The sequence below is a fragment of the Typha angustifolia genome, chromosome 14 (assembly GCF_048772165.1).
Source record: "Typha angustifolia cultivar Huaian chromosome 14, ASM4877216v1, whole genome shotgun sequence".
NCBI classification, from domain to species: Eukaryota; Viridiplantae; Streptophyta; class Magnoliopsida; order Poales; family Typhaceae; genus Typha; species Typha angustifolia.
Window position 1 is genome coordinate 1,291,535 of NC_133252.1, and position 12,549 is coordinate 1,304,083.

At 37.4% G+C, this 12,549-nt stretch overlaps 3 protein-coding genes across 4 annotated transcripts; 1 reads left to right on the forward strand and 2 right to left on the reverse strand.

The window, feature by feature from the left end:
* Positions 1–66: 66 nt before the first annotated feature.
* LOC140776226 (probable indole-3-acetic acid-amido synthetase GH3.11) lies at positions 67–7,820 on the reverse strand. 2 transcript variants are annotated; one of them, XM_073119857.1, is made up of 5 exons: positions 4,263–7,820; positions 3,897–4,171; positions 3,324–3,425; positions 1,965–2,776; positions 67–1,597 (listed from the first exon to the last, which is right to left on the reverse strand). In XM_073119857.1, exons 1-5 carry the CDS (start codon positions 4,494–4,496, stop codon positions 1,023–1,025), a joined length of 1,998 nt encoding a protein of 665 aa, XP_072975958.1. In that variant the 5' UTR covers positions 4,497–7,820; the 3' UTR covers positions 67–1,022. The 2 variants fall into 2 exon arrangements, with proteins under 2 accessions (XP_072975958.1, XP_072975957.1); XM_073119856.1 differs by having other exon boundaries at positions 3,897–4,174.
* Positions 7,821–8,085: 265 nt separating this feature from the next.
* On the reverse strand, positions 8,086–9,896 carry LOC140776229 (small ribosomal subunit protein eS21). Its single transcript, XM_073119862.1, has 4 exons — positions 9,834–9,896; positions 9,573–9,666; positions 9,347–9,479; positions 8,086–8,414 (listed from the first exon to the last, which is right to left on the reverse strand). Exons 2-4 carry the CDS (start codon positions 9,620–9,622, stop codon positions 8,349–8,351), a joined length of 249 nt encoding a protein of 82 aa, XP_072975963.1. The 5' UTR covers positions 9,623–9,666; positions 9,834–9,896; the 3' UTR covers positions 8,086–8,348.
* A 606-nt stretch (positions 9,897–10,502) lies between these two features.
* On the forward strand, positions 10,503–10,835 carry LOC140775621 (rapid alkalinization factor-like). The gene has a single exon (XM_073119002.1). It carries the CDS (start codon positions 10,503–10,505, stop codon positions 10,833–10,835), a length of 333 nt encoding a protein of 110 aa, XP_072975103.1.
* Positions 10,836–12,549: the final 1,714 nt, after the last annotated feature.

The window sequence follows — 12,549 nt, forward strand, 5'->3', positions numbered from 1 at the left end:
ACGCAGGACTGTTTGTAGAAAATATATCCTACTATTACGTGACAAATTTCAATTGGCTATTAAAACTTTGCATGCACCTGACTTGTAGCATTTACTGAAACCTGGGATGTAGTCTATCACTCCAGAGTTCTCTTTTTTTGTTGGGAATCTTCGCGGAGTTGTAGCTCGCCAGTGACGCCCACTTTTAGGACCCGCGTAATGACCCCATTAAAAATATGGCGGTGGGGTTCACATACAGACATGCTTTGGCTGGAAGTAAAAGGGTCCTATAACGCGCAAGGGACGCGGCCCCTGGGGTTAGGTAGCGGATTCGGATTCGGATCCTAAGTGCGGGTAGGTTCGCCCACACCGTTAAAATGCATATTAATATATTGATAGTCTTTTATATATATATATATATATATATATATGACGATTTAATTATGTTTATTAGATATGCCCAATTAATGCACTGGCATGTAACCAGCAAGGCATAAACTGAGCTGCTCAGGGGTGGATTTCTCTTCAAAACTAACAATTTTAGACACATAAGAAGTGTTAAGAGTTGGTATATGAATGGAGAATTTAATGGTTATATATATAATATCAATACACTATAGTTCCAAATATTATTTTGGTTGTTATAGCATCAGAACAAACTATAACTGCTCCTACTATAAAACCATTTGTTTCCTGTGATGTCAATACATTGTTTTTCTCCTTTGAATGTACTGGAATACTGATGGGATGGATAAAAATATAAATACACACAAAAACTAGTAGTAATAGGAGTACAGTAGTTTTTATATAACTATCTATGTCATATTAGATATCAGCACACCAATAATAATCTATAAAACTAATATATGGAATGGATGCAGTTAAATTGGAATCAATTGAAGAGAATCAGAAGCTCCTTCATCGTAATGATTTTTAGATTGTTCTCCCTAACTGTACTTTTGTGCAACTTATTGATCTCTTGCACCATTACACAACCATTAGATTGGTAAGACTTCATCAGAAATGTCTTCTTCCCTGCAGTACTAAATGTTCCATGTTGGATCATGTGGACTAAAGAAACAAGCCATGACCTTGGAGTTAAGAAGCTCCAATGCAGCAATAGACTCAATACACCTTGGTGTCTTGTACTGATTGATTGAGCTACCTTGACTGATCACCAAATCCATCAGCGCATCAAATGTGCCACCTTCAACCATTCGTATCTCCAGCGGTCCAATGGACTTGTCATGAGATCGACAGCGTCTGTAGATGTAATCAAGTGATTCTTCGATGGCCATGCAACAATCTTCAAGAAGAAGAGCATTCAGAGGTGCTGCTCCGGTTGTACTGTCAGAGGTGCATTTGATCTCCCAGAAGAGCACATAGTGGCCAGGGACGGTTGATGTATCAGCATAACTGGTGTACTCAAGAAGAAGGTAGTTTTGGCTCTCTAAGAGCTTCTTTGCAGAAGTTACACTCTTGTGAAGATCTTCCTCATTAGTTTTATCAAGATCGATACTAAGCACAACGTTTCTTCGACAGATGAACTTGAACTGAGGAGCATTGTTATGAAAGCCACTAACCAGGAGCACATCGCCGACCCTATACCTGTAAAGACCTGGATCAAATTTTAAATTATAAGCACAAATGTCTACTGAGATAATGTAGTTTATATGCTATGCTGGTAGTTAATGTCATCTCGGAAGTCAGTTAAAAGTCTTTTGATCTTTGTACAAATTTTTGGTGCACAATTTTCAAGAAAATTTCCATAGTTAACAGGAGTAGGTTTATATCAGTAGGTTTGAGATTGATATATGGTATTTAAACTAGCATTTCATCTTGGGCTACGAGTAGAAACTTACAATACCTTGAGACTGTGCATGTACTATATATTTTGTAGGAACTTAAAATGCCAGTAAAGAACCATCCTAGTATAAAAGTAACTCTATCTTGGATTGACTTTATTCTTGTTTAAACAAACTTACCCGCAAATGTAGTTACTACAAGCTCATAGAGGTAACCCAGCTTGACATCAACCAAACTGACTACCCTGTCATTCTCCACCTTATCATCATCAGTCAACTTTACGCCATCCTCCAAAGGTATGAACTCAAAGTAACCCATATTTGGAAGCAGAGTATAGGACACCTCTGTCAGATCACACAAGGGCCTTATGTTCACACCAAAGTAGCATTCAGAAGAGGCATACATGGTGCATATTAAAGGTATCTTTCCACCACTGTAGAACTCCAGCATTGGAACATACTGTGCCATTGTTCCTGTGAGCACAGCTTCAATGTACTTGGTCTTAGGCCATAGCCTGCCTAATATGCCTCTCCATGAGCCACAACCACAGATGGCCTCAATCTCATCAGCAAGATCTGGGTTTGGGGATGCTACAATGCTTGACATCGCCAACCGACAGTTGGCATCGGTGATAGTAGGACTTAGCTGGCCAGATCGGATGTCATTAGCCAAGTTGGGCCAGTGCTGTTCAAGGAAGCTAATTGACCGAAGAAAGGCCGAAGCAAATACAGCTCCGAGGCGGAGGACATGGCGGCGATGGATCAGGCCTGAGAGAAGCTGGCAATACATGCTTTGGTGGCTGTCTTGGCAAAGAATGACTTCATCAGGGCTAGTGTAGTCATTGAAAGGGTCCCATGACCGGCACTGAAAATGTTGGCTCTTGTAATAGCTAGTGAGGACTGATCGAGCCGGAATGCCAGAAGGTGTCAAGACTTCGGCCTTGACAAAGAGGAGGTACATGGCCTTTCCCTTATCTAGTCCTGGTATGTGCCTACAAGATTGATTTGGATCATAAAACTAAAGTTGCCAATGTAACAGTTATCTCCATCACCATTTAGACTATGTAGCCAATATGCTATTCTGACTTCTTACTTCGCCGTCCTCACAAACTTATTTTAGGCTTGTTATCAAATAAGTAAACCAAAAGGAGAGTAGTCACATGTAAAATTTATTACAAGGAGAAAGATCTCACTGCTTAAGTTGATGTAAAAGAAAATTTATTTTTCTTAACTAGGTTAGCTAAAAGGTTTGTCAAGATCAATTGAGCTTCTTGTGCCTTATTTTTATCCATGTAAACTGAGTCAGGGGACATTGGGTGAGATATTATGAGCAAGAATATTTTACTGCATTGTCTCCCTGCAGAAATGGGAAACAGAAAGCTAAAACAGGAAATCATGAAAGCCCCAGCCCTGGTGACACTCCTACTACATGCAAATCAGTCTCCAGAGAGAGTATGAGAGTTATCAACGTCTGCTCTTTTGTCAGCCGCAAATATCCTAAATCACATTGTCCTTCTTTGATAGAATAAATGATCTTACTTGTTCATGATAGGCAGGATAAGATTGTACAGGTAAGTCCGACGGTCGAGGTCTTCTGCAATAGATGGCATCAGCCTTGGCTTCCCGCCAGAAGTCCCTGAACTGTGAATCACGCATTCTATTAACCTCTGCATGCATTTAATTAGTATAACTATACTGACTAACACTGACTTCCAACGTATGCACTAAGTATCATTTATCCATGGTAAGAGTTCTGCTACAAATAAATAGCACTCAGAGAGATATCAGCTAAAAAAACAAAGTTCCAAGTCACTAGAATATTTTATATAGTTGGTACCAGTAACTCGTTTCTAAATTTCAGAGTTCTTAGGTCAGAGTCAGCCTATCTAGTTATAGTTATCCTTGCTGAAGCTATTGCAAATTGACATTATCTGATTCATAAAAAGGTAAATTGCCCTAGTATTCTTATTAAACTATGACTTGGGGGCTTTTGGGCTGCATATATCTTATAAAACAACAACCTTTCTAAGACTGTAGAAGAAGAATAAGAGGTGTACATATACGCAACCACTCTATTAAGCATCACAAGAGAAAAAGGGGAGAGAAGTGCACCTTCTTAACATTTCTGTAATAGGGTAGCCTGATATGATGGAAGAATCCTCACCATTTGCAACCCTCTGAATATATGGCTGAATCATGTCATACATGACAACTGGAACATTGCACTTGAATATTGAAATATCTGTTGATCCATTCATATACTTGCTCAAGTACTCTGTGGCTCCATTACTCATGAGTATCTCCCTCAAGATCCTTTCTTGAACTTCTCCAGCATTTATGGTCAGTGTCTCAAGCTCTCTAAGAGCATCTTCTCCTTTGAACTCCAACTTCTTACCATCCATAACACAAAATAATAATGAAAGGAAACACTCAAGGAAAGGCAACCAATAACTCAAATTGCTGATACTTGGAACTTACTGGCTCCTTATATAATGTGACAGAAGATTGTTGAAGTAGCATTCCTAATTTTGTTCTTGAATCTGCTGGCTTGTGGCTGATTGTGGAGTGTGGTTGCAATAGGATTGAGGACCTTATGAACTTTTTTGATGTGACAGCATGTTTCAATAATTTTGGAACTCCCACCATTGCTGTTCTTCTGAAAAGATTGTAGCCAGTCTGAATTGCTCTCCGTCTTCTTTTCCCATATGACATGGAACTCCACCTTGTTCTTATGATGCAACTTTAAGACTAATATCTCCTTCCCAGATAAGGTTACATATTTATAATGAAATTATGCAATAATATCTCCTAGAAATTTTATACAGTTAGCGAAGTTTGGGGAAATTGGTCGGTTTATGTGTAGAACAAAAGATATCTTGTCGTGCAAGTCTAAAATTCGGTCAACTCCAATAGTTTGTCGAACTTCATTTGGTGATCGTATGAGTTTGCCCCTTAGCTAGTCGAGTTAAATAACGAAGGAGTACAACGATGCTCATATGGCAAAGCTTATCTAGGATTCATAACAGTAGTTTGTGTTACTTCACTCGAGTGACCATTATATTTACATTTCACAGTTCCAGAGTCCGGCAAAACAGTTACAGCTAAGAGAATATTGTGTTAAGCAAATAGCAGAGTTGGAATGCAATTTTTTTCTCTTTTACTTTATACAATGCAAATATATATGTGCAGGATGAGCCGGCAAAGAAGAGTGAAGAGTTGTTTTTTGGGAACTATTATCGGTGTTTCACGACAATATAGTATGTGGTGTACCTCAACGGACTTAAAACACTTACTATTAGCAAACATTAGTTATAATATGAAGTCCAACCGCATGGTGTCCATTCTTGAGAAATTTTACATCATTGTCATACTGTGTTAAATATCTAGGCCAAGGCAGCAAGGTTAGACCTCTGTGTGCCTAATTACAACTTAAACAGCCCAAAAGCATGTCACACCTGATAAAATCCCAAGCTGATATGAAGGTGGCAACTTTTTTTATGTCTCATCCTTCTGTGCTTCCACTTATTTTAGTGCTAGGAGTCATTGATATCAATCAGTCAAAGTGACAGCCTACATTCCTCATCATTTCATCATCAGATTTCTAACTGAATATATGTGTGGTTAGTGAAAGAGGAAGGAACAAAACAAAATATGGAAAAGCAGAGTATCCGATGAAAATGCGGGGATGCATGAATCCCTCTCTTTTCTTGCTCTATCAGAATCAAGTATAATATCCTTTTCTTGTTCTTAGATAATTGATAGAAGCATTCAATAACGTAAGTTGTTGCTTTCTCCCTAAGCATTCATGGTGCAAGTTTATAAAAATTGAGCAAAACTTCATACAGTACCTCCTATGTATATTCTTCTTATATACTTTTAAGTTTTAATACACCAGCTTTCATCAGAATGACCTGTATTAAGATACTGTGAAAAGCTCAGTGAACACTTCGGAAACACATTGGTTAGACAAAAAGTTTCTGATCAGGCTCGTAAAAGGAACAAATGTTTATTTGCTAAAAAGAATCAACATATCAACTGATTGTTTGAAATTCCACTGAAAGGAAGTTTGTTAGTGAGATAGTGGTAGGATAGGTGGATGTTGAAACTCTTGTAGAAACCTACCATAGGATGCAGGATGCAGATGCACCTGTACATAACTTCATAAGCTTCTCTAGACACCAAGGTCACAATCACAAAGATAAGACTGCGTTAATCATTAATCCATTTGTTTAACATTCTCTAAAAGTTTATTCTATTGACACCCAAAGCTCCATGAACTTAATGCTCGATATTAATCAGAAAATCTAAATGAAAGCTACGCTGTTTGGTACAAAGATTTATCAGTAATGCAGATACGTGTAATCCCGGCTGTCTACTGATTGCTATAGGTATCAACCCAACCAAGATTAGTTCAGGCAAATTCCGGTGGTTCCAGTTTAGAAAGGAGAAAGCAACACGGCAATGTTATTGGTGATCATTGTCATATATTACAGCATTGCTGTTATCCAACTCGTAGTATTCATGTCACAATTTCTATAAAGTTTGTTCCTCCTCAGAAGGTGAATTGTTGCCGCATATTACGGACAGCACGGAGCGCAAATTCCTTCTGAAAAAAAAAAAAGCTATAAAGTGATGGAATGCAATGTCCAATTGCTGAATCCTCTGTCGTCACTCTTACTGTTGCTCTTTTAAATCTTTCAACCTGGCTTTTATGTTCTGATGACATGATCTGCACTTCAAAATGTCCACCAAAGTCTCGTCATGATTCAGATCTGCACTAGTTTGCATAGGCACTTATGGAATTTTACAATCGTCGAAGCACGCTCTGGTGGGCTACTATTATCATGCTTTGATTGATTCCTGATAAGCATTTGGATTGGTCTTCCTACTGCAACTAAGGCCTCTAGGTGCTAGTGTGCACTATGCATGCATTTCCAAATGCTTGGACACAAGCAGCAAGGGGAACTTTTAGGGAGTTATCCAAAAGAGGCATCCCTTTAGTGAAAGGGAAGGAAAGGGTAGTCCTTTTGGGCCTGTATAGTGATTCAAGGAGCACGATGTGAGACATTATGGAAGGTTATTATTTCAGAAAGCCGACATTCTTCCACTAACATGAAATTATTTCTGCCACCTAGTCATGCATTCTATGAAAAAAAAAAAAAAATGAAAACAAAAGGAAGGAAAAGAAGCTAGCTCTCTCTTAAAGATAAGTACTTCCTAAAGCATCAGAAACAACAAACAAGTAATATATTTGGATTAGACAAAGAAAAAAATATTATCTGCCTCAAATCTTCATATATAGTCCATAATCCATAGTAAACTCAATCAACCAATCTTACAGGATTCATTCCTAGTGGGGCTTAATCAGAGCTTTACTGTTAAATTTTTTATTTTGCTAATGGATGCAATTTAATCACCAATTCTGCTGAGAGAAAGTGGGCAAGAAAATTGCATGTTTACTTATTCAGCTCTTATTGTTAGATAAAAGAAAATTCTGAGAGATTCTATAGATAGTCTTATGACTAGACAGCCTTTAAGCTTACATACCTAGAACAAAAATTTCCTTCATACTAGCATCCTAAAATTGAAGAACTTGTAACTTAATCCTGTAAAGATTGGATCTTTTCTTTTTCTTTTTATTTTTGGAGATTATAATATCGTCCTATTTAATAGTAATAAACAATTTGCTGCCAATGGTGCTACTGAAAAATAAATTTAGAATCCTCACATATTTTGATCAAAACCCAGTCTTCCATTCTAGGAATCTTGGAAACCAGCAAAAAAGCGACTGATGTCACCAAGAAAGCTTATATATGATTCAAAATCTATTTTCCTATCATTCCCCCATATATTTAGTCTTATTTCACTATTTTGGAAAGTTAGTCTCCTCTTTAACTAGAACTAGAAATCTAGTCATGATTTGGGGAACTTTTTCTTTTGAGAGAATTCATGCAGTTTATAGGATGATAACCATAGTGATTCTTTTCTTATATTGAAGAACTTAACCCCACTTATTAGTGGGATTTCACATCCTCTTCATCATAGAGGCCTTTTCATAGCCAGAAAGTTTTTTCATCAGGGCCAAATGGCCAACTGGGGTCTCAGAATCCTGAGCCAAACAGTTAGGAGGCACCACAGAAGTAAAGGGGGGGAAAAACAACACGAGCCCAACAAAAACCGACCCAAGATGTATATATATATTATAAGAAGTAATCCTATAACTGTGATCAAAGTTACCTCATTTTGAATGAGCTTGATCAAGCCTAATTTCAAGCTGAGGTTGAGACGAGCTTGAGCGATGGACGAGCAACTTGACAATCCTAAATAAACATTTAAAGTTGCAGCTAAGATACAAACTCTAGTGAGGTACAAAAGACAGAATACTAAACAACCCAAAATGTTCAACAAAAAGAGAGCACATAGTACATCTCAAGAAAGAAAATTAACAATGGCTCAAAGCTTAGATTCTATCAGCTTATAATACTATTCATGATAACTTCTTGAAGCATGATAGATCCTTGATGAAGGAATAGGACCTCTAAACTAAAAATTATTGCTGCACATCTACTGCTGCTTAACTTCAGCTTTCTTCTTCTGCCACAGCCTGTCCAAAGCACTGTCTGCATCACCCTGTAAAACAACCGGATGCGAGGGCAGCAGAAAAGATTAAAAGAGCTGTATACAGGATGATAAAATTATGACGAGAAGATAGCAATACAAGAAATAGCGCTAAGATTGAACAAAAAAAATAGTAAAAGAAACAGAGACTAGTAATTTATTGTGCAAAATAGGATGTTGAATAAGACCACTGAAGATCATACTAGTATTTGACATACATCTATGTCTGAAGTATCTTCCTTAAATTCCATAACAGACTGCAAAGACATTGGAAAAGGGGGAAAACTATCAGGCTGTTATTGGGTGTGCTATCTGGAGTTTAGTAGATGAACTCCATTAGATTTTTCAGTTCATGATTACCTTTTATCTAGACAAGGGAAGGTCTAACCTATGGATGTCGATCTAGCTGGTGGTGGTCTAACCTATGGATGTCATCTCCACCTTATCCCTTTCTTCTAAAGGATGCTGATGGATTAGTAGACAAAATGCCACCAAAGCTATTCTTCACGTGGTAAACATAAAATCCAACAATAGATGAATTTAAGTACCAAACCTTGCATCCTGAAAATATTATAGAAATGCATTTTGATCTTCAATTATCAGCGTATCTTTCTTTTCAACACTATTATAATTTCCAATATTTATTTTATAAGTAAGACATCTACAAGGCACACATTGATCAGTTGCATGGGAAATATATAACTTAGAATGCAGAGAACGATGGAGTAGGGTGAACATTTATCGTTTATGCGGATAAATTACGAAGAATAAATCTTAAGACGCAAGACTATCAACGCAAGTAAAATCTAATGATGACTCGATGGACTTGCTCAAGATTAAAAAAAATGACTAAGATAAAAAAAAAAAAAAAGAACATCTCTTTTTCAATGCCACAGAAACAATATAATAAAACCTGAAATTCCCAAAAAGTTATGGACAAGGACCTGAGCACGGATGAAACCGCAGAGAGCAAAAGTGGTGAACTGTCCACTGTACACCCCACTCTCATCCAAATGGCCTACGTTGATTTGAACAGAGGCATGATCTTTCGCCGTAATAATCCTATTCGTGGCGGAACTGCAAGCAATCATATTGAACAAATGAGACATCGAAATGTAAACAGGTAGATAAGATGAACACGGCAGTAAACAAAGACATGATTATGCACACCATTTCCTAGGGATGTAGAGATCCATCATTTGACCCTCTTCGTTCTGCATTTCGACGATTAAGTGCGACTCCGAGATTACAGCAGCAAAATTTCCTGGCGGGAAGGGAAAGTAATGCACTTATAGCTGAAGTCAAAGCAGGACATTCTACAAGAATCGCATCTACAACTACTGTATCGATTCAATCCAAGGTTGTGAGAACTATCCCCTCCAAATCTCCAAGAAATCGATTAAAACTAGCAGCTTTGAGACTGGAGTGTACCTTCGATTGAAGAAGAGGAAGAAGAAGCGGAACGCGGAGAAAGAGACGAGGCGGGATAGAGCTAGTATTTATATGGAGGTTTTACTCAGAACCCTAGTCACGTGCGGGATTTTAGACTTGAGACTGGGTTCGCACGAGCCGTAACCTTATAATAAAAGCCCAAAGCCCAAAGCCCAAAAAGCCCAAATTAGATTATTGGAAGGGCATTACGGGAAATATAGAAGGCCATGCAACAGTTGGACATCGGAAGTACGTGCCCGCCACTCATATCGCGCGTCTCTGTTGACGTGGCGAACGGACACTGGTGCATAGCTACAGATTATCATGCTTGTCACAAAGTCTATAAAGACTGGAATAACCTTTTGAAAAATATTAATAATAGACACAAATCCAATAAGATTAAAGTCGTAACTCGTAAATATTGTTCTTTAGTTGCAGCTCTAAACATACTGCACGACACGTTCTTCACTTTGGACCTGTTTCTCTTTAGCGTATATAATAATAAATTTCTATAGGGTCTAATCTGCAAAACGTTAACCATCTGCCATTTTCGTAATTTCGTCAAAAAGAAGCTCCATTTTGCCATCTTCCGGTCACCGTCCTCTCCTCTCTCCTATAAATTTAAATCCCATTAATCCCCCAACTCCAATGCTAGAGAGAGAAGGTGCCATGGCGAGTCCAAGACAAACCGCTCTCCTCCTCCTCCTCGTCGCCATTACCATCCAGCTCCTCTTTGTCTCCGGCGGCGGCGCCGATGTCGTCTTCATCCACCCCCGGAAGGCCGCGGAGTGCCAGGGCACGCTGGACGAATGCCTCGGAATCGACGAAGGGTCGAGGCGCAGCGTCCTGAGCACGACCGGCTACATCAGCTACGATGCGTTGCGGCGCGACGTCGTGCCCTGCTCCCTGACCGGCGCCTCCTACTACAACTGCCAGCCCGGGGCCGCCTCCAATCCCTACTCGCGCGGCTGCTCCGCCATCACCCAGTGCAGGGGTTCTTAGGGTTACGGGCGTGAGGAAAAAACTAAAAAGGTGGCATCTTTTTGCTCGTCTTTCTGAGATTAAAGTGGATTGTTTTGGTCAATGGTGGAGTTTGGCGTGTCACATAAAAGGGTTATGTAATTGATGTTAGTCTTCTCATTTTAATTTTACTGGTTTCTTTGTTACTGTATGTGAATGATTCACAATTGTTGTTTACAGTTATTCGAACTGGATTCTGAGCAAAATGATCCGATTTTTATACTGTTCTCCATATTTGCTCTGTTTCATATTTTAGGGATATATTTAATATTTTGAGTCTTTTAGGAAAAACATAGATTAACTTTCATAGATACAAAATGCTCAGTTGAAATCCAGACCAAAACTGAACAAGTTCATATCTAATCTTAATTCTCTAATTCCCCATCTCCCTGTTAAGCAGTAAAAGTTTATAAAATATCAAACATCATTAGAATGTTGTCCTTAAGAAAAGTTTTATACACAATTAAAATTTTAAAATGATCTTTCATAAGAAAAGTTATAATTTTTTATTTTTTTATAGATTATGATTCTGTAGCCTAATAGTAATAGACTATACAAAGAGACTAATTATTCTCAATAAATAAGTTGGATTGCTAAGTCAACTCTCTCAGTAATTATCCAAATTTTACACATATAATGCTTGAATAGATAATTCATCAAATATCAATATCAACATCCTCCCAGATATTAAGATTATAATATTTTTCATCAATCACCGGGAGCAATACTAATAACCTAAAGATATTATTTTCAAATTCCTTATTGTTAAATCATGCACAGTAAAGTATAATTTTTGACTATTTTAAATTCGCTTATTAAATATTATATTCAAGTGGCTTTTAAATTTATTTAAAAAATTATATGATATCCGGTCCATGCAAATGTAGAGATATCAATATAAATAAGCAGCTCGAACTCGAACTCGGCTCGGCTCAATTTTTATTAAGTCAAGTCTAAGCTATAGACGGCTTGCTCAGACTTGATTCGATAGGTTTCGCTTAAATATAACATTTTTATTAAAATTATATTTATTTATTTATAATTATTTGATCTTTGATTCTATCTCTATCAAACCCTTACACTAAATCTAATAAAAATTTCCCAACAAACCCAAAGATAACCCTCAACCTCCTCCTCATTTGATGAGTCGTTATCGGAGGTGGTGGCAGATGTATCTTGTACACTTTTATTATATCCTTTCGCTTTGCTTCACCATTGTTGATTAATAAATCTTTAATTCTCCAACTTTGGATATTCATAAAGTTCTTAGACTACAAATTATGATGAAGTTGCAAGTTGACTCAGGTTCATATGCTAAGTATCTACTAGAGTTATTCTTTTTTAATATATTTTTTAGTCCTCTTATATTTAATACATTGTTTTATTTATGATTTTACCGAGTGTGAAGCTTATGTCAAAGGCCGCTTTATATATAGGCCAATGGATATAGTTAAAGTAGTTTATATTGCATGAGAAAAGGAAAAAAAAAATTAAATAAAAAAAAAAGGAAAAAATTTGCTCTAGGGAGATGGAAGAAGAATGGCTGAATGGGTATTGAGAGAAAGCTTAATATAAATTATCATAAATCAGAAATGACAATGTAAAATAGCGACTAGTGCTCCTGAGATTATTTGCATAAAATTCTCTTTAATTTTAAAAATAGCTAAACTAAACTATTGTGCACATCTTTTATATA